Source organism: Rhipicephalus microplus, chromosome X, assembly GCF_043290135.1.
Source record: "Rhipicephalus microplus isolate Deutch F79 chromosome X, USDA_Rmic, whole genome shotgun sequence".
NCBI lineage: Eukaryota > Metazoa > Arthropoda > Arachnida > Ixodida > Ixodidae > Rhipicephalus > Rhipicephalus microplus.
In genome coordinates, this window is record NC_134710.1 from 35,963,568 (window position 1) to 35,989,657 (window position 26,090).

Sequence of the window (26,090 nt, forward strand, 5' to 3'; positions counted from 1 at the left end):
CGGCCGTATCGGGTGATATGGCCAGGACCACCGCATGCAAAAAGATAGGCCGGTCATCGCGCGTTCTCCAGGCATTTGCGGCGAGAGGAGCAGCCCATGCGGTGGACGGGTGAGTTGAGGCTGAGGTAGCAATAGGAGGAGCCCATGCGGTGGACCTCTGAGTCGGGGCTGTGGTACGCGGCAGTCCCTGGAACGGCGGGGTCTGTTGTAGCTGCTACCGATTCAGTGCCTCAGCGTAAGTAAGAGGCGTGGTGACGGGGGGCTGCTGAAAGGGCCCCGGCATAGCCTCGGAAATCTGCTCCTGGACCACTTGACGGAGCATGGGAGTCAATGGTGGTGGGTGTCGCAGCGGCTGCTGCTGCGAGAACTCCTGGCGTTGAGCAAAAGGTAGTAGAGAAAGCTGCCGAGCCACTTTCTCTCGCACGAAGTCTTTCAGTTGTGCGAGAAGGTTTGTCTGGTCAGGGATGACGTCCAATGCGATCACTGGTTGGATCGTCAGGGATGAACGTCGCATCTGAGCTCGTTGCCGCTTCAATTCATCATAGATCTGATACAGTCATTACTTCGGCCACAGTGCTAGAAGACTTCGTGAGGAGCATCTGGAAAACGTCATCGTCGACGCCCTTCATAATGTGTTGTATCTTGGCACTCTCGCTCATGGAGGCATCGACGCGCCGGCAGAGATCGATGACATCTTCTATAAATAAGGTGAAAGTTTCACCTAGCTCATGTGCCCGTGTGTGCAGACGTTCGGCGCGTAGCTTCCGTAAGGCAGGGCGACGAAAGACGGCAGATATCGCCTCCTTGAAGGCGGACCAGTTCCCGAACTTGGTTTCGTGGTTCGTATGCCACAGGTTTCGTGGTTCGTATGCCACAGCTTCTCCACGTTGGTGAGGCAAAAATTGACAGTGGCCAACTTAGCAGCGTCATCCCACCTATTGGGTCCACTGACTTATTCGTAGGACGACAGCCAGTCCTCGACATCCTGGTCTTCGGTGCCCCGAAAGATCGGGGGGTCTCGCTGATGAACCGGGCCGGGGCATGTAGCGGCCGCGAGAGGTACTGTCTGTTGGGCAGCGTCAACTTGCTTGGCCGATGGCAGGGTGTGGGATCGGAGTTCCAGGGCGTAGGCGATGTGGTTACTCAGCACGATCCACCAAATGTAAGGAGGTTTAGTGGGCGAGTCCAACGAACTGGCGGAATATTTGTGATAGCCACAGAACGAGGAAGATGGTGGTGCTCGAGCGCCGATGTCGTGGTGCCTTTTCTCTGTGATGATGCCTCTGATGATGTCATCATTTCTTTATACATGTAAAACACCCTTTTCCTAGGGTTTAAGGGTGCTATAGTTGAAACACGGCACCCCCTCCGCACCCCCACTTCTCAAGAGTGTAAACTGATTTATTGTCTCTTATGCGCAAAATGTGTAGGTTGCAATCTACAAGAGACATTTCCCTGGTTATGCACGTCCAGTATGTCTGCAGAGGCGATACATAGGACGGAAATTGAAATGCCAAGTTTTTTTAACGGAACACTTGCGTAAATTGTAGTCAATGTTAATTTATAGTATCGCGTTATGCTATATCTGCATTTTATTTTATTTTCACTGCCTTTAGTTGATGTCTCAAGGCATTGTGTGAGCGTGATAATGGTGTAAACTTAGCAATGTCATGCATTTTACAATTCAGTAATTTTGCGTGCGCTCATATACGTCGACAGCGGACTAGAAAATGTGAACTTGAATCTTCTTTCATTGTCAAGAAGTATAACACTCTTTATCAGCGCTCGCTCAAGATATCACATGTGGTTGGCGAATCGAGCGTGGTTTGTTGCAGAAAATGGCGCTTCTTCCGTTCACCGTCGAGCAACAGTGGTGTCGAGCTTGCGTGAGGCGGATTGCCGACTGTCCCATGATTTGTGCGGACGAAGCATGAGCGCGTCAGTTTAGTAACGATGCTATTTATTCGCACGTATGTTGCTACCCAAAAGAACTCGTTGAAGACGCGTGCCCGGCGCTTGGCTGACGCCGATCTATACGAGCTGTGTGGATGGAAATCGGTGGGCGTGCCCGCTCAGAGTCCTGGCCGGTCGCTGGGCCATGTGCCGCGACCGTGTGTGCACGTGCGAGGTGGCGCGCTCACGCGTGGCCAGGTGAGTCGCATCGATCTGCGGTCGGCGCCGTCTGGCCGCGGCGCCACTATGTCCGGCGCATTTGCCAGATTGGAGTGGAGCCTCTCGAGGGCTCTCCTCTCGCCGACAGCTGTGCCGGTCGCACAACTGGCCTCACATAGCCACCTTCGGAGCACGCTGGAGACAACACCGCGCCACGACGGCGGCCACAGGTCGGTTCCTCTCTGCTTCGCCTTGTAGGCAAATAAAGCGTCTTTCGACGGAGGGTGCTGTACGCTTGCTCTCCTCCCGCCACCTCTGCAAGGGGTCAAGTACGCGTGGAGGCAATGCTAAAAGTGGGCTCTCGTGATCGAGGCATAGTGGGCACTGTTAGGATTGTCTTGATTATGGATTGGCATGGTATCATTTGTAATGCATACTGCTTCGCGGATGCATCTTCGCTGTGGTATTTCAGCAGCTTGTTCACTTCCAAGGGCTGTACCGCGCTCCGCTTGTACACCTCTCAAAAGGCGCAAATGTATTTTGTGATGCATGTTTTAGGGCGTCTGGTGTACACAGGGCTGTCATACGAAGTGGTCGTCGTAAGTGTATACGTTCTTGGCGATGTGCCAGCCAGTTCCTTTGCTTTAAAGTATTCAGTAGTTGAAACATATTTTCTGCAGAGATAATTGTGTAGATGTGGCGCTGAAGGCACGCGATGTAGCTGACTGTGCCAGTTTGTTGTTGCTGTTGATAAGCTGCGCGAAAAAGCACCGGAATGACAAGGGGACAGCGTGACAAATCGGGGCTTACCCAGTGTGCGCGCAATTCGTCTAGTGATCTTCTCGCTCTCCTCTTCACTTGGGAGCTTTCCTTTGTACGCGAAGGAGTAGGGCACATTGCGTACACTCCTTTTTAAGACACTACCTTCGAGGAACCTTTCCTAAAATTGCGTGCATCCTCATGCGCCTATCCACAGGTGACGCTGCCAGCACGCCTTGTTTCGGAAAACTTCAACGAAGTTTTTTGTTAATAATTTACTCTCATTGGTCCGCCTGTGTGGCTGCAATGCCGCCATGCCCTTCCTCGTGGGTGGTGTGCACCCGTTTGCTTCTGTCGATATATCTCCTCGCTTGGGTACACACCGTTTTTCGCTTTTTAGGTCGGGCAACGGGTTTCTTTCATTGGCGCACGAGTTGACTGCGCTGCGCATTGTTTCTTGCTTGTCGTCCGCATGTCGGCCGGCGTTGTTCAATTCTTTATTTCACCTCTCGATTTGTTTTGGTATGCCGCTTTGTAAGGTAGAGCTTTAGTTCAGCCTATTTCGTGCTCATTTGGCATCTTAAGCATCGCTGTCGAATCATTCTTCTTTGCCTACGCGTCTGGTGTTTTTTTTTTATTATTCTAGCTGTTCACCGTACAATCATACAATTTTATTACAAGGAACAGCACAACAAAGGCTCACAGGACTTGGCGCTGGGCTAACAACACGACCGTTTAATTCGTTGGTGCTCGCTTCTTGTGAAACGGAGACAAAAAAAAAAGAAAGAGGGGAGGGGGGTGGAAGCATGCGTCCCAAGTAGTCCATATGACGCAATGATCACGTGCGGAGATACTAAAATCCTTGTCGGTCTCATTATCGGTAAATTTAGTGCAACTTGGAAATCCCTTAAAATACTCGCATACTCTTCCGCACAAGAAATGCACATGGTGCGCGTACTCATGATCGCCCTATGGAATGAATTTCCAGTGCTTCGTTGATTTTCCAGAGCGCGGCTAACACGATGTCTGCGCATGGATGCCCGTCTGGTCAAAATTAGAACTGCAGCCACAGCCGGTGCGTTGAATTGCCGCAGTGCTTTTCCACTTCCGAGTCTTAAAATTGAGGCTGTTCCGACGTGGTCTCGCAGCCGGTCGCTGATGCAGCGGCCCAACGTTGGGAATTCGGGGCGGAAGGGTTCCTTTCGTACGCCATGTCAGCCGAGTCTAGAGGCCGCTGCGCTGGCGCGTTCGCGTGCAACAAGTACGGGTCCGAGGAGCTGCGCGACAAGAGCAGAGACGGGAGTGCGCCCGTCGTCGCCCACCTTCATATCGGCCAATGGTATTGAGTTCTTCGCTTTCAAGAGATTCTCTTGTTTTGATCGCGTAATTTCGCACTCCGTTTGTTGTAATCAACGTAGATTAATTTTACCTTTACTGGGGTTTTACGTCTCAAGACCACCGTATGATTATGAGAAAGGGATGCGGATATTTTGACCATCTGGTGTTCTTTAGCGTGCACTGACATTGCGCAAGACACGGGCTTCTACCGTTCCGCCTCCATCGAAGTGCGACCGCCACCAGCGGGATCGAGCCCGTGACCTTTGGTTCAGCAGCCGAGATCCGTATCCACTGTTCCACCGAGGCGGACTTACTACAGAAAAATCGGCATGATGGATGGAGGACGGGGGTGACACAACGACTATGGCGCCAAGCAGTTCGTGTATTCATTTCGTCGCCGTCCTGTTTGCCTCATACCGATTTTTCCCCAACTAACTAGCTGAGCAACAAGTCCTGTTCCATTTATTATACCGTATTTAACGTATTTCTGGTCGTGTAATCTGTGTATCGTTATAACGGTGCCTCTTCTTCCTGTTTTCATGCATTCATTATGCTGTCAAGTGGTTCTTGCATTTGATAAGCCTTTGAAGCCGTGATCGATTTTTATCTTTTTTTCTTGTCGCGTCAGTATTTTGACGCTTAGCGCATACAGCGTTTGCAGAGTAATTCTACTATACCACAGTAAGGGCTTACGACTGCCGGCTTGCGTGTATGGCTTTGAGCAAGCCCCATTTACCGTGCGTTCTAGTTGCTCAGTGCTTTTGGTGCTCTGCGGAAAACCAGGAGAAAAAAAAAAGTGTGTTCTCCTCGCTGCCGCTCTGTTTTGCGCTTCGAGCGGATGCGTCTGGGCGGAAGCGTGGCCGAAGCTGCGGTGCCTGGAGGAAGCGCCGGTTTCTCTTAACGTCGTCGTTCCGTCGTTTTTTTTTTTTTTTCTGCCCTTCGTCACGATTGTAGGTGGCCGGCCACAGTGGCCGCTCTTTGGGTTCTTCTCTACTGTCGCCGGGAGTGGCGGTGTGCTCGTGGCACTCCCGTGCGGCGCGCATAGCGAGCGCCGCGACCCTCTGCCCCCGCTGTGTCTCTTCTCACCAGTGGCTCCGTTTCATTACAGCGCTGTCCAAGGAGGTGATCCTGCCCGACTACGACACGGAGAACGAGGTGAGCGGCCTGCACGAGTTGTCACCGCGAGCTCTGATAGCCCCGCCACGTTATGCTGTCTCGGCCGTGTCGTCTGCGCACTTACCGTATATATGGTAATGCTGCACGCCTTTAGTGTGATGGACGGTGGCAGAAGCTTCAACATTCGGGAAAACGAAGGGAACTTCTGCCAACGCACGTGCTACACTCGCCGATCATCTCGTATTAATCGTTTTTTTTTCCTTAAATCGATAGTAGGTTTCTTTCGCGTGGTATATCGTGAAGAAGTTATGACCACTAAAAATACGGACAAGTACGATGGCAGTGACTGGACCGTTTCTTTTTTTGTAGCGCAGTTGCAAAAGCTTTACGGTGAATGAACTGGCCCCTTTGCCTTCCTTTGGACTGTAAGTACCTGCAGTGACCGCTTTTCCTTCTCAAACGAGCCGCGACTTTGGCTTTGCCTTCGCCGATTGAAGCGACCTTGCTGCCCTGGTCTACTTCAGCGAGAGAAGACTGAGCCTGTGCACTGGCACTATAGATGCGGGTTTTCTTATTAGACCGTATCGAATTCTGTCAAACTTTCTATTGTAAGGAGCCTTAGCATCTATTCAAAGTGTCTTCTCCTAGCCCTTTTCTAGTTCACTGCCTGCTTCGGTGTCGCCGCCCACTCGGCAGGAAAAATGGGAGGGGAGCAAAAAAAAATTATATGAATTACGGCTTTAATAGGCTCCAATCGAAGTATCTTAGAATTGATTACAGCTATTGCTATTTCGTTTAGACTTCTCGCTTTCTGGTGCGAAGTTGATTTTCGTAGAAGTGTGACAAATTTCTCACCTCTTATGCTTTCGGCTATGAATGATGGTCGTGTGTTTTTCTACAGCTTTCTTGCTCTCTTAGTGGTTGCCTCTTAGTAATGGGAGGCGTTCGATCCGGCCATCTGTAACGCCGACGTGTGTAGTTGAGTGCAAGTGACAGCTGGTACATGTGCATCTTGCTAGATGTGGTTGGGGGGAGGGGGTGGGGGGATCAGAGGAGCCGTGTCTCTTTTGTGTTGTGTCAATAATTGCGCTTTTAATCAAACTATATGACATACCAACTCATCCAGCCTTCGCTTAAAGGACCTTGACCTATGGTTTGTGGCCTGTTGACGCTGATGCTTCATAGGAATGAACGGACTTGCGCATGAATGAATGAATAAACTTCACTTGAAGTCCGACAGTTTCCTCCGGGCAAGGTGGGGTAATAGGAGATTACCTCTGTCCTCTCCCACTCTCCGTCGATTATGACGGCGGTGCCTCAGGTGACCGCTCAAGTGCTTAGACCCGGGTGCCATCCTCTGCTTGACGGACTGCCCGGACGCACGTAATTGAAATTATTATTGCGATAGCAATTGTATAGACACTCTCGGCTGAATTTCGCCGCCGGCGTCATGCACCGTATATGTATACGTATTTATATATGTGAAAACGAGAGAAAGAAAAAAAAATCCAGAAAAAAGACTCCGGCGAGCGGAATTGAACGTGTGACCTCTCCGCGTCGTGAATGCGAGGCGTTAACCACTGGGCTACCGAAGGTACTTCCTTCAACGTTCAAACGGGAAGTTATTTATATCCACTCACCGCTGTTGGCAGACATTTCGGGGGAGTGCTGGGGGGGGGGGGGGCTATCGTCTTTTCAGCATATCGGCAAGATGGCGCAGTGAGCGCGCGGTGGCTCTCATCTCTCACGCGTACTTTGTGGCCCGTGGAGAGAAGCGGGTGTACGCTCGATCGCGCGCCCTTATCTTGGCTAGCCTTTGGGTTTCGCCGGAACGATTCTGTTGTAGTTACCGGGCGCACAAAGGTCACTGCAATCGTGCGCAGTCTCCGTTTGCAAAAAGAGCGCGCTTTTCAGACACAGCGAAGTAACAACTGAGACGCTTATTCGCGTGCATCTGTACCTGTGAGTACGTTTCGTGCGTCATTTGTGCGAGAGAAACGGGGCACGTTTCTACCTTCCAATTTGTTGCTATCGCGTTCATCGATTCGCCTTTGCGGCAAAGCTGTGACTTTATAAATGGAAGAATGACTTCTTCTATGATTTCCATGGTTTTATCATATGTTATGTACCCTTAGTTCTGACTTCTCAGTTTCTTTTCTTGTTTCGTACTAAGCACCGTTTTCATAAAGTAATAAAAGATGTTTGAATATTCATTTATTGGAAAATAGGTTCTTATAGAAGTAAAAGGGAAAGAGAGGTATCAAGGTTGTGCTTTTGGGGGAGTAATTAACTTGAGAGAGCCATTTCTCCCTTCTAGATGGAACTGCGAAGGGACAAACAGTTGCTCTCTCCTGACGGTTACAGTTGCTCCTTTGCTCCTTCTCTATACTCCTCAAGGGTGCAACAGTCGCACGTTTGTGGAGAAAAAAAAAAAGTCATGGAGACTTCAAGAGGGATGTGATCAGATGTACACAAGCAGCCCATTCAGAAATAAATGTCTCAATATTTTGCGTCAAAATTGCGGGATTGCAAATATTCTTGTATCATAATTGCTTGGCTCATTCAAACGTGCCTTATTGTTTGACTTATGATCGGCTCGTGTTTGTATACTTGTTTTGATTGTTTAGCGTAAAGCCCCGCCGCGGTGGTCTAGTGCAAAGATAATCGGCTGCTGACTCGCAGGTCGCGGGATTGAATCGCGGCTGCAGTGGCTGCATTTTCAATGGATTCTAAAATGCTGTAGGCCCGTGGGCTCAAATTTGAGTGCACGTTAAAGAACCCCAAATGGTCCGAATTTCCGAATCGCTCCACTATGGTGTTTCATAATCGTATGGTGGTTTTGACACGTTAAACCCCACATCCGAATAAATCGAATCAATCATGTTTAACGCAACGCTTATTCCACCTGTTGGGCGAATAGTATAAATGAATAAAATAAATGATCTTTTACACATGACGTGGAGGGGGAAGTAAAAAGGCGACCGCTTGATGGATGGGTGCGGTTAATGCCGTATATAGGCGTGCAGGCGTTGGGCTGTCGGGGCGTTTTTCTGCGTGTGGCCACTTCGCGCCGGCTCAGCAGGCGGCAAGTGCGTGTGCCACTCGCTCGCGGTCAAACCCCGAGGTGTCGCCTGCTGTTGGACCGAAGCCTGTAATGGGTAGGAGGTTAGATGTCGCGACGTGCTGGACCCTGGGCCCGGCCACTCCGTTATGGCTAATAATTTGTCGTCCTCGGACTTGGGCGCTTTGTACGTATATGACACTTTCTGGTGTCGCGGGCGGAAGGTGAGCACTCGCGTGTTTTTTTTTTTTTTTCCTTTTAGAGCGCCTCCAACTAACGCAAAAATTATCGAACGTCTCCTCGTCGTCGACTAGAGTGATGGGCGCGATTTACAGTGAACCTTCACTTGAACGAACTTCAAGGGACCTCAGCTAAAAGTTCGTTAATTTGAAAGTTCGCTGAACTGAAATAGCTGGGTTCGAACTTGTTATCAGGAGCTAAAGAAAACATAGGTTGTTGGAATGAAACTTGAACCCCTTTATTTGTGAGGCTACTTCTTTGAATACGAATTCAACATGTTTAGTAATCTTTTGATGTACTTGTGCACTCCAGGACTGCAGTTGCCGATAGTCGCTGTGTCCGTGCGGTCGTTAGCCATCTCGGGCACAACGCTCTGCTAGGCAAAGTACCTCGTGTTGGTCAAGATACATTTTTTAGCTGCAATTATCGCTGCTTCCTCTACAGTGGCCATTTCTTCCTCCTGCTCTCTTTATGTATTTCTGAGGTATGGCGGCACGTTAAAGAACCCCAGGTGGTCGAAATTTCCGGAGCCCTCCACTACGGCGTCTCTCATAATCATATGGTGGTTTTGGGACGTTAAACCCCACATATCAATCAATCAAATCAAATCTGAGGTATGGCGCTCGCGACAATCGCTTCTGTATATAGCAGAACGGCACAACTATGTAAGCGATAGTCGCTGGTGACATACTCCTCAAATTGCACTCTTTGTGATTAATATGGCGGGAGATGCATTGGATGGTACTATAAAAAATGTTAGTGAACTGAAATACGCTCTGCATTGATTTCGCTGAATTGAAACGTGGTAGTATCGGCTACAATGGTGCTTCGTTCGGGGATTTTTTTTTTTAAATGGGAAAATTGTTCGAATGACGTGAATTCAACGGTAAAATATAATTTACTGTATACGGGAATCGGTCGCTGTTCAAGAGTCCGATTGATCCGCGCACTGGTGCGCGCGCGTGAAAAAGTTTGAGCTCGTGGCGAAACTGCAATCGATTGTTCTCGCCTTTCGGACAACCGCGGTGCAAGTCCGCAGTTTGTCGTCTCGGTGGCGTGTTTTACGAGCGCTTGCGTCGGGTCCACCAGCTCCGCTGTACAGCGATCTGTGTCGGGGCGACCGTGACGGACGCCGATTTCCCTCGCGCGCCACCCTTGACGAAACGGGGCGAATTCTTTTCCCGGCAACGAGTATACGTCGTTGGGCGTCCTGAAATAAGCCGCGTTCTTTTCGTCGCATCGCGTTCGTCTTCGCGCCGCACTCTTTGGTATTTTTGTCGACAAGGCCGAGACCTGCACGGCCGTGCTCCCCTTCTTTGGCGGCAGCTCCTAAAAGAAAACGGAAAGACGCCCGCACGGCCTCCGGCAAAGCGCTGCGTGTCGACCCGCGCGCGAAACACGACCTGTCCCAGCGCCGCTTGGCGCACAGAGATGTCTCGCCGATTGGTTGCGTGCTCGGTAAATACACTGTGTACGCTAATATGCCGCTGCATAATTCTGGACAGGGGTATCCCTGTATATTGCCGTTCTACATTTTTTTTTTTTTTTTGCAGTCTTGTGCCGCCATTCGTTATGCTTACATTGCAGGCGTAAGCACCTCTGGTGGCGTGGTCGTCGCATATTGCGTTTGCATACCATTTCTATCGTCTTTACATTCGTAGCTGTTATGATTTGTTCCTTAGGCCATTTCAAGTTTGGCCTTTAGTGTAAAGTTTGCCACGAGCTTAACCTTGAGAGAAGTTGTGCTGCTACTACACACTGTAGGGATCGATGTTGCGGGAACCATTTTATGTTGTGTGTCTATCGAGCGTGTATAGGTTCTGCGAAGTTTCACGAGATGGGCCGACGTGTGCGTGACGCCAGCACGTGTGGTGACCACAGCGAACGGTCGACGGTGGTGTGGCGGTCTTTTGCAGCACTTCATCTACCGACTTCCGGTTTAGGTAAAAAAAAACATCTGCGAAGAGCAGAAGCATATACAAAGAGTGCTTGTAGTTAATGTTTGTGACGAGTATATCGGAGCTCAAGTATGGCTTGAAATACTGCCATTCCACGAGATTGAAGTAACCAGAAGAATAAGGATGAGGTGGAGCACATTTGGCAAGCACTCTCAAAATATGGCAGGTATATTGCCCCTATCCCTCAAGAGGAAGGTATAAAACAGCTGTATCTTGCCGGTACTTAGCTACGGAGCAGAAACCTGGAGACTTACAAAGAGGGTTCAGCTTAAATTGAGGACGACGCAGCGAGCAATGGAAAGATTAAGAGACAAGAAGAGAGCAGAATGGATTAGGGAACAAACGGGGGTTAAGGATATCATAGCTGAAATCAAGAAGAAGAAATGGACATGGGCAGGGCATGTAGCGCGTAGACAGGATAACCGCTGGTCATTAAGGGTAACTGACTGGATTCCCAGAGAAGGGAAGCGGGTTAGGGGGAGACAGAAGGTTAGGTGGGCAGATCAGATTAAGAAGTTTGCGGGTATAAATTGGCAGCAGCAAGCACAGGACCGGGTTAACTGGCGGAACATGGGAGAGGCCTTTGTCCTGCAGTGGACGTAGTCAGGCTGATGATGATGATCATCGCCATTCGCGACTCCAAGTAAGCGCTCGCCACCTAGTAGTGGCTGCGCCTTGAAACTACACCAACAGGGTCAACCTTTAAAGGCGATGTGTTACCGCGTTGCGCGCATTGAGAAGCGGCAGCGTAGTTTTTTTATTTTCGCTATGCCGCACGCGCGAGCCCGAAGAAGGGGGAAGCGACGTCCAAAGACCATTGAAGAGTGCCGCAAATGCGTTGCGTCGTGGTGGATAGATGGTAACGTGTCGTTCTATCACTTTTTGAAGGATGCGGACGACGTGCGACGGAGAACGGCGCAAATCAGAAACTTGCGCATTGGAAAGAAGGTGATGGACACTACGGTAGTTTGTTCTAATCAATTCGCTCGCCACGACGTATTTCTCCTCGGTCAGAGTACGTCATGATTTATCGTGTGTGCATTCGAATCCATATTCGGGCTTCTCTAAGCACCGAGTATAGCTTCGTTTATATGAGCAAGCGCTTTAGGAAATTTGTTGCGTTACGTATGTGACTGTACTTTTCGCATATGCTTGTTTTCTGTGCAAGCCGTAGTGCTACCCATTATCATATTAAGCTGCTGTAATCCTTACCCCTGATCATTTTGGATTTCGATTGGCTGTGTTCATATACACACGAAGGTAATGTGTGCGAAGGTAATGTGTGCGTGTATGAATATTCGTGCGTGTGTTGTTGCCAAATTCATTCGTAAAGCTTTGTTTCATCTTCCACCTACAGTCTGTTCCCTTCGTCGACGTCACGACACCGGGACGATATCACGTCCGTGTATTCGTAGCGTGCGTAGTGTGCGTGCTTATATTTGCTTTGAATACCAACTGTACTGCCAACACGGCCAAGCGAGTGTTCGGAAGCGCGCGCCCTTGTTCATTAGAAACTTCGAACGAAAAGGAAGGAGCACTCCTAATACAATCGAGACTACGGTTTAATTCATCTTAAGATACACTGGCCCGTGTGCAGCTACGTTCTGTAATCAAGTGAGCGGCATGCATGTGCATCTTTTGACGCGACCACGGAACTCAATGGGATTCACGCAATCCGCAACATGGGTCGCAGCAGTTAGTTACCTCGAAAAATTTAAGGCCGTGTCTGTAGCAGTGTTAAGCGAAGGCAAGGCACAAAAGTGCTAGCACCTTTTGAAGAGACCCGCAACACATTAAAAGTTCCCAGCTGCTGCCATAATCAAGAAAAACCGCCCTAGCTGATGCCACAATCAAGAAATTTCGGCACAGCGACTGGCGAAAGTGCCCCGTTGACCCTGTTAAGCGCAGCCATTTTTTTTTTGTTTTTTCGACCAGTGTTGCCTGTACATGGAGTGTTTTCTGAAGTTGCGAATGGACTGCTACATGTGAGAAATATATATATATATATATATATATATATATATATATATATATATATATATATATATATATATATATATATATATATATATATATATATATATAATACGAGTGCTGCCGTTTTCTTGCCAGAGTCAGGCAGGGCAACGAAAAATATATATGTACCAGGAACCACTTAATCAAGATTACTGAATCAAGAAACTGCAAAATCAGTTTGCATATTTACAAAAAAAAAAAAAACTTAAATGACGTGTAGGCCATCGCATTAACATCAGGTATCACGCAGCGTGATTTCAGAAAAGAGGAACTGCGTTACGCGAGGTAAACCTAGGGCATATTGTTCCCAGTATACTGTATCTACAAATTAATTAGTCATAGTTATATTTGTTAATATCAACGTCATAGTTAATCAATATCAATGAAATACGCATGTTGAAATGATATTCGACAGAGCCACATTTAACGACGTACTAATTACATGCTCATTATTATCTGTTGATTAAGAAAGCGCGCAAAATCTGAAATACGACACGTGACTAGACGGTTGTGCGCCTCAGAATTGATTGATATGTGGGGTTTAACGTCCCAAAACCACTATATGATTATGAGAGACGCCGTAGTGGAGGGCTCCGGAAATTTAGACCACCTGGGGTTCTTTAACGTGCACCCAAATCTGAGCACACGGGCCTACAACATTTCCGCCTCCATCGGAAATGCAGCCGTGTGCGCCTCAGAAAGCAGCGCCCTCAAATAGGCTCACTTTGAGGTAGCCAGTATCAATGATGATTGATATGTGAGGTTTAATGTCCCAAAACCACCATATGATTATGAGAGACTCCCTAGTGGAGGGCTGCTGAAATTTCGACCACCTGGAGTTCTTTAACGTGCACCCAAATCTGAGCACACGGGTCTACAACATTTCCGCCTCCGTCGAAAATGCAGCCGCCGCTGCTGCCAGTATCGTTCAAATGTAGAAAGAAAATAAAACGGATCGCGCTCTGCAACTTTCCGTGCGAAGAAACGACCCGTTTTGATCTTACGTAGCCGTAATGATAACAGTTCCTCCGGCCGCGTTATCAGTGAGAACAGTAGGTCGTAAGATATGGATATGTATAGTGTCGTACGATAAAGTGGCACGAATGGCTGCAAAATTGCGGCACTTGTTGTTGGCGCCTGACCTGTACCGTTGACAGTATGCGAAATTCTCTGGCAACGAAAAAGAGGTAAAGCGGTTGCTTGCAGTAAGCTTATTTGACAGCGCCGCTATTTTTTTATTTTTTTTTGCAGGAGAGATTGCAGTCACTTGTTATTTTTCATATTACTTGGGCTTTCTTTATTAACAGGAAAAATGAGCTGGCAATTAGTACGTTGCTAAAAGTCGCACAGACATATGTCTTTTCAAAATGGCGCATATTTGCCTCATTGACATTCTGATGATTAGGGGAGTACTTTCTGAGTTAAACAAACATAGTTATAACTAATAAGTTGTCATTAACTAAAAGATAGTTGTGGAGCCTACAGTATTTTGGGAACAATATGTGCATGATAGGTTTGCTTTGGGTAAAGCGGTTCCTCGTTCTTTAAATCATGCTGCCTGATAACTGGGAAATCCTGTGCATATAGCGTCACTAAAGGACAACTTTCGCCTTATAGGCGGCTCCAATGATTTCGCGAGTCCTCTGATCTCGGTTTGAAAACAAAGTAGACGTTTCTGTAAACAAGGCTGGCACCCACATGCCTGACCAGGTTGGTGCCACGACTTGAGTCCTCGGAGACCTTTCGTGCTCACGCAGGAGCATATCAAGATTTCGCCCAGTTTCACCTATGTAGGAGCGTTTGCACGTTGTCCGTAAGTTTATACGCTCCGCTCCGATGACACGGCAGGACATATGAGTGAACTACACGGCATCATCTTCCTTTCCACAGCTAGAGCTTGTTAGGTGCTCTGAAAGCGTCGATGCCGGAGCGCTTCGCATCTTTTTTTAACTGGCTGAGGTGAGGCACAACAGTGACCTTCCCTTTTTCCGCCTTCTCATCGTGAGGCACTGTATGGTACAACAGATTTCGTCCGTCTGACAAGCTTCTCGCAAACAGAGCCTAACAGGGAACCCTGTGGCTTTTAAAACTGGCACTAACAGAATGAGGATAGGATTTTCAGTAGATAGACTTGATATACACGAAAGCGCAATGCCATTTTTTTACAGTTCTCGAGCGAGCGGATCCGTACTTGAAGAGTGCCTTAGTCGGCGGCCTGTAAGATAAACACCGCAACATGCATGTGACGAGGAGAGCTGCAGGTAGCTCAAGGGTTATAGAGGACTCGAACCGATATCGGAAGTCTCCAGAAATCGAAGCCATCAAGCCGCGAGGTAGAATACTCTTCGGGTTTTCTTTTTTGTATTTGTCATATGCATACTCATTCTGTGGTTTCTTGGTTCTTTAATTATGCTTTTTTTAATCTGTGTGTATGTTTTTCCACGTTATCGAATAAACTTCAGTGGGGTGTTCTCCTGCTACCTTCGTTCCTTGGTTTTTGTTTTTTTTTTCGTGCTTTTTTCAAATATGAATTTTTCGCTATAGCCGCCCATTTTGCGTTCTTTTATAGAGCTCATTTATGTATTGGAATCATTGGGGTAGCCAGAAATGGCTTCGGTGGGCTCAAACCCTCAAAATTTTCGCGATCTGCATATCTATATGCACACGCATAAACATGCATGAACATTGAATAGGTGGATTGGATACCTTCTCTCCTTATCACACACACACACGCACGCACGCACACAAACTTATGGTTAAGTCACATGTTCTGAAACAACAACAAAAAATACTCGCAAGTTCTCGGATTAGCAGTTCAAAAAACAACTCATCTTGCGGGCAAGTGAAGCTGTTCTTTTGGCTTCGTAGCAGTTTCTGAATTTACTTTCTGAATTTCACACAGTGACGATATTCTTTGAATTTGTACGCATCTTTCGTGCAGTATATCGAGGAATTTATCTTAAAGACGCTGTTTTCGTATGTTGAAAAAGTCTGGCTGAAATGAATTTTTGTTTGCGTATGCTCGAGTGCTCGTTTCTGTGCGTGTTTGCACGCTTGCTTATGAAGAACTTGATGCTATAAAGCGGCCGTTTGTTGGCAAGAAGTTTTTTTTATTTTATTATCAAACACAGCTGACCGCCTGTTACGTGAAAGCTTCAGTTCATGATGGGAGTCCTCCGTTTCTGGTCACGCGTCCTTTATTATTATTCGCATGCTACAGTTATGGTGGCTGCAACCATACATACTAAATTGCTGTAAGAGACGTCCATTACTTGCTTTTGCTTTTCTCTCGAGCGGAAATTCAGCTCAGTAACCTTGAAGACATCATCGAGGTGTACTTTTTTTTCGGGGCTAATTTGAAGGTTGATCAAAGAGTGGCATACGAAAACTGTCTATTATGCGGCGTTTCGGACCTCATGTTTTGTGCAAGCTTCACCACAGCCGTTTCAAGTGTTTTTTTGTTTTTTTTTATCAGACAGGTGTACTGCTGCCTTGATTTTTAATTCGATGGCGTTGAAGAGCCTGTTTCGCAGAAATTCCGGCGTCGGTTATTGGGAGCAAAAAATCATCATAAGTGTGACCGAAAATCGAGAATTCCGCGATTAAAATGAATTATGAAAATCCTCGGTCAGAGTGGCGATCGAACCCGGGTGTGGCAAGCGGATATTCTACCACACGACCACGCCTTTGCTTGTGAAAACAGTGAAAAGAACTTCCTCTGCTTGGAAATGTAGTGGAAGTAGCTTTCATGCTTTACAATCGCACGTGTCCTGTATACAGGCTTCACAATGCAGCATGAAATGTTGCAGTAATAATGCGCGGTACAAGCGATCATTGCCAGCGGGTGCCAGAATATGCGATTGTCATAATGGCTCCGTGGTTTAAAGACAGACACCCACTACAAGAGAGACAAACGCTACTGCGCCTATTTCTTTAAGGCCAAGGCCTAGCAAGTTGGAAAACGTTTCACGCATTAAGTGTTTGAAGTACGCGCTAGGAACAGGAAATCACATGCGCGTTCAACTCTTCAAGGCGAAGCTTTAGGGTCCCCTATTTTTTTTTTCTCTCTCGTCCCGACTCGGCGGTCTTGCTATTCTTCTGAGGACTGATTCCCCAGTAAAGTGATAATACGAGTACGAAAGCAACTAAAGGTTTATGCGCCGTATGCATGGACTGTATTGCCGGGCGTAATTGGAATGCTTACGATATACATGTCATATAAGTAGAACAAATTCTGATCGACTCGCGCTTGTATGTCTTATCCGTGCACAGCAATCGGTGCAGTGGAGGTAGAGATAAGCTGCGCTGTTAATTGATGTTGTGTGGTTATGTGTGTGTGTGTGTGTGAGGGGGGGGGGGGGTGATCAGTAGTAAAGCCTCACGTAGTGTAAATAAACCCATTTAAGGTGTATATATATTGTCGCGGTTCAACGCGAATAAAACACACATACACCTTGGGACGACGTAATCAGCGTGTCCTCAACAGCTGAGCCACAAGATCGTCTTCTTCGGCCTCGAGAGCAGCTAGGGGCCCACTACCTCGTGCCCACTAAATTCCCCATCATCGTTATCGTCCACGTGTAGACACGTGTCAATATATATATATATATATATATATATATATATATATATATATATATATATATATATATATATATATATAGAGAGAGAGAGAGAGAGAGAGAGAGAGAGAGAGAGAGAGAACGTTGTCTTATGTTTCCCTACACCGTTGACCTAACGACCGGACACGAATAGAAGTTTCTCGACCTAACCGTACTCGGAGCACAATAGGAGCGTGTTACTACATCTCGTGTGAATGCGACTGTCACAAACGTGGGGCGTTCCCGCCGGCGTGCCCGAAAGGAGGAAAGAAGCTTCCGTCCACTAGCTACTTGAAAACGGCGCCGCCGCGTCTTCCCTACACTTGCAGCGGAAGGGGGCACGTATTTGTTGGGGGAAAATGATCTCAAGGGGGATGCGTGAGCCCCGAAGAGAATTTAACTGCTTCAGAATGCTTCAGCAGTTGATGACGGTGAACCGGTGAAAAGTACAGGCAGACGCGTAGCCAGAAATTTTTTTCGGGAGGGGGGGGGGGACTATTGGTGCGTCAAGTACGGACACGGAGTGTGACCTTCATTTGAGACCTTCAGTGGCACCCCGTCAACTCACCTACGTACACCACGAGCTGGTCTGGTTCGTATACGTAACTTTTTATAATTCAGCCAGCCGGTCTGAGAACTGGCTAACCTCCCTGTCTTTCCTTCTTCAATCCTTATAATTTATTTTATACTCAGCTTTTAAGTATTGTTTTAGTGTGCGCTGTGTCGCACGAGAAGCTCAGAAGTGAGAGACCGACCTTTCTTATAATTTTCTCTGTTTCTTCAGTTTCCAACATGTCCAGTAACATTCCGCGTCATGTCTACTTGTACCTTTTGTAATGTTCTTTTAGGCCATGGTTTGTTCTGTAGCTGTTCTTTTCGTCGTAAATACTTGTGCTTTTCCTCTTATATAATTTTGTGAACTCTCGCCGTTGCCCTTGTTTTAATTACATTGTTTGATCAAAGGTCCTTGTCTGCTCTCTAAGTACGTCAGTCACACTGAAACAGCACTACACGTGCAACCCCGCACGGGTCGAAGATTTGAAACACACCACTTCAAGGCCTTCCAGGCATCGCAGGCCTACACGTATACATATAAAAGTGGAAGCCTACGAGTCTGTTTCACCGCCTTTATTAGATCTGCGACGCCTCACCCGAAGTGTGTGACAATGAATTTGGGCCTCGTGTTTCTTTGTCACTTCAGAGAACTTCGTTGCATGCTTCGTGTTTTGCTGCTGGTCGCTCCGTTCGTCAGGTTGCTTGTTTCCGTTGGAAGTTCAATCTTGTACCAGGTTTTTTGCACGTGCGATCGCATCGCATGGTAGATGCGACGGCGTGGCAGACGCATATCCGGTACTTTTGGCCGGCATTCGTAGCGACGCCTGTTTCTGTAGGTAATTCTTTTTCCTGCTTTTCGCGCTTGGTTAGTGGACAGAGCGACGGCTCGCTCATCTTGTCAATGGGATCCGGTGGCTGCATTGATTCGGGCTTAACGTATCTCTGCAAAATGCTCGTGTCTCTCTTTCTTGCTCTTATCGTTTTTTCGCCGCTTGCCTTGTACCTCTATGGCCTCCTGAAACATTCGTTCAAGCTGGAACCGAACAGCTTTGTCTGGAACATGTTTGTTTTCCCGGTTGTGGTTGGGGTCTCTTGTGCACCGTTCGTAAAGATGACGCTGGCATCCAGAGCCTATGGTTCCAGCTTTTTGATTAACAAGTGCTGGGCATAATGAGCCTTCGACTGCGCACGGATGAATGCAGCTATAGTTTGCACCAAGTGATGACCAGACTTGGCCACAGCGATCCTGAAGCATGTCGAGCTCCGTGTAAAATAGGGATATTGTTGACAGGAAAGGACGTCTTTGCATCCGTCTTTTCTTTTTACTTGCTGGGTCCGTGGCCTGGGCCCATTCCCAGCATAAGCTGCAGGCTTTGTAACTTCACTATAGATAGCTCTCTCCATACCTGCAGTCCACTGGCACATTTTATTTCATATAGCAGGCGTACATTCATTTTTACATTTCGTCGTTCAGCCGGCGTTTTTGCCAATTGATATAAACCGTAGTTATCGGGCTTATTTTGCGGTGCCTCTTCGGTGTTTGTAAACGTCTGCCGGCGGTATCTCTTCGAGTGCGTGGTTATCCTGCGCTTCCTCCTCAAACGTTATTCCCATTGTCGTTGTGTGATTTCAACGTTATCTGCTTAGAGGTCCCGCTGCGACACTATAGGATGTGTGGCTTCAGCTGGTGGCGACGCAGCAACAACTGGCCTGCGGCGTTTCGGCCTGTGTCGTGGATTCCGCATCGCACCGTCGTTTCTCCAGGCGGCAGCTGTGGCAGAATCGCCGCGCGCGCTGGCGGCATGTCTCGCGACGGCTAATCGGCCCCTCCGATAAAGTTGGCCAGCGTCGACTGCTCTAGACTCCCTCTCCTCGAAAGCTCCATAGCCCACGGCGGGCCGGAGTGATGGCCGTCTGCGAGAGGGTGCACAATCTCAACACCACGGCGTTGCAGTGCGCCTTCGTTCGGAACACTGCCGACTGTCATGCGGACGAATCGTGGTTCGAGTATACCACTTTCGCCTACTGCGGTCCGCTCGCGCCCTACCTTCCTATCGGCGCCGAGGTGCTTTGGATCGCCCTGCTTTTTCTGGTGCTCGGCATGACGGCTGACGACTTCCTGTGCCCGGCACTCGTCGTCATGTCGCGCACGCTACGCCTCTCGGAGAGCGTGGCGGGCGTCACGCTGCTCGCCTTCGGCAACGGGGCACCCGACATAATCTCCTCCCTTGCCGGCATCGAACAGTCGCGGCCCGCGCTCGTCATCGGCGAGCTGCTTGGCGCTGGCATGTTCGTCACCGCCGTGGTGGCCGGCACCGTGTTCTTGCTGTGCCGCTTCGAGCTGGAACCGGACTCGTTTCTGCGCGACACAGTCTTCTACTTGGCCGCGTCTTTTTGGACCTTCTACTTGTTCTATGACGGTGGCGTAACTCTGGGCCAAGCCGTCGGCTACCTTGGCCTGTATTGCGCCTACATTGTGGTCGTGCTTGCCGCCCACTTTTGGAAGCAGGCACACCCCGAGGAGGTTCCTTCTCTTTCGGACAGTGCTGCAAAAGTAGTTTTGGAAGTGCCCGTGGAATATCAGACCACTAGTCACCTGCTCATGCCTCCGGTTTCACCCGAATGGGTGCAAGAGCGGAGGTCTTCGGTCAGCAGCACGGCGAGCAACGGCAGCGTTGGTGATGCCCGACGACGGCGAAGTTCTACGGGCAGCCTCCACCGACACCACGAGCATGCCATCGCGGCATTCATGCAAGCTTCGCACGAGGCATCGATGGAGCGCCGCATCTCTCAGTGCTCGCAACCGCCTCTCGAGCCCGCTGTGACGAGTGAGAAGACTCCCCTTCTCGGCGGCACCGAGTCTTCCGCGGGCGGACAAGAAATGCGCCCTTGGGCCGAGTTCCTATCACAGCTGGTGCCTTGGGACCCTGAAGAGTGGGTCGAGCGAGGTGTCGCTGGGAAGATATACGATATTGTCACGTTTCCTGTGCGGTTCGTTCTCGTGCTCACAGTACCTGTCGTGGACTACGAGAACGCTAAGAACAACTGGTGCCGACCCCTGAACGCCTTGCATTGCGTGACCTCGCCTTTGTTCGTGGTAGTCGTTCTCGGCCGTGCCGACGACTACGTAGCCGACAAAATTCCCTCCTGGGTGCTAGCCCTGCTCATAGGCGGCATTGCTGCTATGCTTGTGTGGTTCAGCTCCAGCTTCGAGAGCGCACCGTGCTACCATTCTGCCTTCGGCTACGCGGGTTTTATTCTGTCTGTGCTATGGATCTATGGCGTGGCCAATACACTGCTCGACCTCTTGCGCACCTTGGGACTGGTAGCGGGCGTTAGTGACGCCATTTTGGGTCTTACCGTGCTAGCGTGGGGTAACAGTCTCGGAGACTTCGTGACCAACGTGGCCGTGGCGCGTCAGGGCTATCCGAGTATGGCCATGGCGGCATGCTTTGGCGGGCCGCTTCTCAACCTGCTAATGGGCGTTGGTCTTCCGTACACTGTCGAACTGGCACCACTGGGCTTCAGCACTCGGCTTCCGCTGGAACTCACGCCCCTCGTGTCAACCCTCTATGGGGGTGTTGTTGCTTCGCTGTTGCTGTCCCTGTACGCCACGTTGTTCTGCCGGTACCAGTCCAGCCGCCTCCACGGAGCGTCCCTTCTTGCCTTGTACGCGCTCTTCTTGGCAGCGGCAGTGACCGTTGAGACCACGTACGTCTAGTCCGTGGCGTCGGAACTGCACGCAGTGACCCTTGCCCCGCATCGGCGACTGCTCTTTTCGAGAAACAAACCATTCGGCGTCGCCCTGGAACTTTATATCCTCTGTCATGGCGTAATCCTGCCACCTCTTGTTCTCCCATGTTGTCGTGGCTGCATGTGCCTGCGCACTTTGTACGTACTACACTTCAACTGACTGTGTACTGCCCCGAGACGGCGCTGTCCACCGAGTGAGGTGAACCAGTGACAGGTGTCATGACCTTCGGCTGTCATGGTAGGACGTGCCTCCAACCTGCTCCCATAATTATTTGACTATGCTGGAAGAATGCTGTCCGAGACGCCTCGTCGCAACTTGTCATTTTCTCATTGATGGATTTTGTGGGCTGGGAGTGTAAGGGTGGGCCACAGCTCGCGCGTTATGTGTCATTCTATCTCGTGGAGTGTTAGAGGTATTTATAGAGTTCACTGCGTTAATACATTTTTATATAGCTGCTGATAAGGATGCATGTCTCGTCTGCGGTCGCCTAGGCGGAATTCGCGACTATAAAATACGGCCGCGATGTCGCTGGATGGTACGAGCATATTCTATTGTCGATGATCGTGGCCTACCGAAGCACCGAGGTGAACCATATTTCAGGAAACCTTATTTCAGGGCTGTTCGCCCATTCGTGTAATCTTTCCTTTCCTTGGTAAGGAAAAGGTAGGTGGTGGGAGGGGCGCGGATCTGTTATACTTCCACTCTCATTTCTTGTAACAGAGCTGCCCAGAACGGCTGATAGTTGAGCTAGTTAAGCTAGTTAAAGATGATTTTTTGGGCGCGAAAAATCTCGCGAACCCGGAGACAAGAGAACCCTGCAGACAACACAAATGCCGTCGTTTGTGTTGGCTTGTTCTCCTGTGTCCGCGTTTACACGCTTTACCTTCATCCGTGAAGAGCTGCTCATTCGAATAACGCGTTCGATGCTCTAACCTATCACAGCGGCCATCATATGGTGGTTTTGGGACGTTAAACCCAACAAATCAAATCAAATCAATCAATCGAAGAGCTGCTCATTCGCGTCATTTAAGTACCGGTCTTTCGCACAGTGTTGCAGTCTGCTAAAGATGGAGAGAAATGGTGAGGAACGCCAGGGAGGTTAACCAAGCTTTGTCTTGGTTGCCTACCTTACATTTGGGGGGGGGGGGGGATAAAAGTAGAAAGGAAAGAGAGAAAGGTTGGGTGCCGCAATGCTGGCCATTCCAGTGAGACACGAATACGCATTCCTCAAGGCCACGCCCAACCACGTGTGACTCGGCGAAGTTTCATCAGTTCGCTAAAGCTTCTGTAATGTCATGGTCATTGTCTGCTTTGTTGTACTATCAGCGTCAAATGAAACCCGAACAGCGGCAGGCCTTCGCGATGGTATAGTGCGTGCCGTCCGGCTATATCACCGCGGACAGGCACGCGCAGAGCTGCTGAACAGCATGCGCGCGCGCCTGTCAACGCTGATAACTGAACTACACTGTCGCGAAGGCTTGCCACTGTTCGAGTTTCATTCGACGCTGATAGCACGTTCAGTTCAGATAACGTAATCGCATGTTGTTGTTATAGTATGTTCTTAAACTGAATCGGTGTCTTAGACCGTTGATGAGCCTCTTATTGAAAGTGGCAGCGAATTGAAGGACGTGACTCGTTTGCACCTCTTTCGTGACGTATACTGTATACAGTCGCACTTACGTGAAGCAGAGAGTTTCGTGAAGAAGAAAAAAAAATACCAACGCATATTCGTGACCTCCGCGCTACAGGCTTCAATTGTTGCCTGCGGTTAATCCAGGCACCGCGTTGTTTTTGCCTCGCACCGTGTTAGCTTTTGAACTTCTCCAACACCCAAAACTTAGACTAACGGAAACGTCACTTCTTAAGCGAGAAAATTGCATATCGCGACTGGTTGCGTTCGCTGCTTGCCGACTTGATTAATCATCTTGTTAGATTGCTGTATTTTTATTTATTTATTTATTTTATCCAGAAAGTACCATAAAGTCTTATAGCAAGTAACAGCGCATGCCTCTATTCAATTGGTTTTTCTGCTTCAGTATCGAAAAACAACACTTTTGTTATCGTCTGCCTATTCCACTTCGTGCTCTTACATAAGCTGAACAAGTTTAGTGATAAAACGCGTCTCCGAGAATATTACTGAGAAACTTGCTCCTAAAGCTCCCATTATAATATTGTACTAACAACACAGCAGGCGTTGTAAGGCGCGATTAAGCAGCCTCTATCAATGCAACGAGCTTGCTTGCCTTATTTACAATTTTGAGCACATTTATTTTCCCAAGGTCATCCGACATTTCGTTACTTATTATAGTATGTTACCGCTACCCTGCTTTCATAGAAACATGAACGGAAAGGCAACCGAAACGCGCCGAATAGCCCTCTTACCGGAATGTGTACCTTCCTACACACCGTCTCTATCGGTGCAGTGATATCAATTGCGTCCATCTTGGATGCACAGTCGTGCCTCCTGTAGTGTTCAGGTGGCAGGCACGTTGTTAGTCACGTGTGTAATGATTCTCCCTTTGTTCGACATCGTGCGAACAATAGCGACCTCGGCGGCTTTCCTCCGCCGCCCCCCGTTGTACTCGTCGCACACGCCTAATCGGAGAGGGCAAGGTCCAAGGCCTTTTGCGCTGTTCACTAGACTCGGTATTTCCCGTCTGTTCGACACCTGCTTCAATCGCCACTTGGTACGCGCGTCCGACGTCAACAGAAGCGAGTCCATTGCTGCCGTCTTTGTTTAGCGAACAGTTCCCCGCCGCGGTGGTCTACTCGGCTGCTGACCCGCAGGTCGCGGGATCTTATCCCGGCTGCGGCGGCTGCATTTCCGATAGAGACGAAAATGTTGTACGTCCGTGTGCTCAGATTTGGGTGCACGTTAAAGAACCCCAGGTGGTCTAAACTTCCGGAGCCCTCCACTGCGGCGTCTCTCATAGTCATATGGTAGTTTTGGCACGTTAAACCCCACAAATCAATCAATCAATCAATTAGAAGCACCTGTTTGCCTCTCTCCAGAGCCGGTGTACCGTAACGATTCTTTTGCGATCCTGTTTCTTTGATATCATATCGAGCACTGATCTGACCATTGCCGATGTGTGAAAACGGATGGCATTGGAGAGGAATCGTTGCGTTATACCGGCTGATGTTGGCCCATCGGTATGCTGTATATAGACCTGCAGGTCGCACGTGCGTTGATGCGCTGCCTTGTTAACGTTAGCGATGTCTATGGTAAAATGTCTCTTATATCTGTAGTGCGTGTTCTTTTTTTTTTCACTCTACTGAGTTTTCGAGTGGTGGGAATGGATTTTTGGTGCAGTATTTCTTGGATGTTTCATTTTATTCTTCTGCTGATTTTGAGCAGCGTGATTGATTTGTGTACTTGAAATTGGATGTTACAAAGTACGAGTCATGGTTGTTCTTCGAATCCTCGACCATGACGGGCGCAGTTTGAAGGGGGCAAAATGAAAAAAAAACGCGTACTTGGATCTACTCGCACGTCAAAGAAATTACACCAATAATCGCAGGATGAGACGGCGTCAGCGATTCAGTCCGCGCATGACCATGACGTGGCAGAGTGCCAACGAATCGTGTCGCAAGCATTTCGTCTGTGTCATTTCTGCTTGTGGCGTGACTTGTGAGGCACTGCAGACCCGTCAGGCTCATCCGCCGGCTAAATCTGCAATGCATCCCGTTATCCTAATCAGGCGTCTGACCTCTGCTGTCTTTTTTTTTTCTCTTTTGGTCTTCGTTAAAAGTTGAAGGCTATTAAAACCAAATGATTCGATAAGGTGGTATCTTTTGGCGTTCCATGTGGATTTCTGAGCCGATATATGAATATTTAGCGAAGCAAGCCTTTTCGTTCTGTCGCGTGATTGGTGCTAACGGCTTGTTTGCTTACGCAAACGCGATCCTGGCCAATTGGAGAAGGGCAAGCGAATGGGTGGACTTTCTCAAGCAACTGGCTTCGCCGCAGGCACCATTTTTAGGGTGTGTTGTATAGGCTGTTTCTCAAAATCTATTCTATACCGGGGTTCGCTGCACTATGTGCGGGCACGACTGTGGGACAAGTTTGATATTCTTGTTGGCGCCCGTTTCATCCGGCCGGGGGGGGGGGGGGGGGGGTATTCCCGAACCATCAGTTAAGCGAGATTATCATTGAGCGAATTTCTTAATTTCTTCGAGCCAGCTCTGTCAGGTGCCGCAGACTTCCATCAAACCTAACAAATTTCGCTTTTAAGTACATTACGGCATGAATTTTGCCCACTTTCCTAGAATTCTCACATGTTCAGAGATGAAGTGTGCAGCAAAGCAGGGACGTTCTAGTATATAGTACCTCAGTGCGCAAAAGGGTGTTAGGTAAAAAAAAAAACTGGAACAGCAGTTCATTATACCTCATGTTTGATGGCGTAAAAGTGCCTAGATTATGGGTGCCTCATTTGAAAGTTGTATTTTTATTTAATTTTGATGTTTCCGTTATTGCCACGGCACTAAATACCATGTATGATTTCTTGGATGACTCGCTAGTTAAGCACTGTTATGGTATTATGCACTTAGGGAACTTACTGTAAGACACTTGAAAAAAA

General features: G+C 48.6%; 2 protein-coding genes across 4 annotated transcripts in view; both read left to right on the plus strand.

Annotated features, from left to right (window-relative positions):
* LOC119176610 (cyclin-dependent kinase 14) overlaps positions 1–26,090 on the plus strand; it is a 153,372-nt gene that overhangs the window by 46,732 nt on the left and 80,550 nt on the right. The window contains exon 3 of one of the 3 annotated variants that reach the window (XM_075876211.1): positions 5,318–5,364. The exons of 1 other annotated variant lie outside the window; for it this stretch is intronic. In XM_075876211.1, the coding sequence (XP_075732326.1) occupies positions 5,318–5,364 (47 nt within the window). Of the gene's footprint in view, positions 1–5,317; positions 5,365–5,719; positions 5,751–26,090 lie in introns of those variants that run through there. One more of the 3 variants, XM_075876213.1, reaches the window with a different exon arrangement.
* LOC119175801 (mitochondrial sodium/calcium exchanger protein) lies at positions 19,311–23,510 on the plus strand. The gene has a single exon (XM_037426781.2). The coding sequence runs from the start codon at positions 19,663–19,665 to the stop codon at positions 21,475–21,477; it is 1,815 nt and encodes a 604-aa protein (XP_037282678.1). The 5' UTR covers positions 19,311–19,662; the 3' UTR covers positions 21,478–23,510.

Coding starts and splice junctions, on each gene's coding strand:
- LOC119175801 (XM_037426781.2), top strand. CDS start 19,663: ATGGCCGTCTGCGAGAGGGTGCACAATCTCAACACCACGGCGTTGCAG.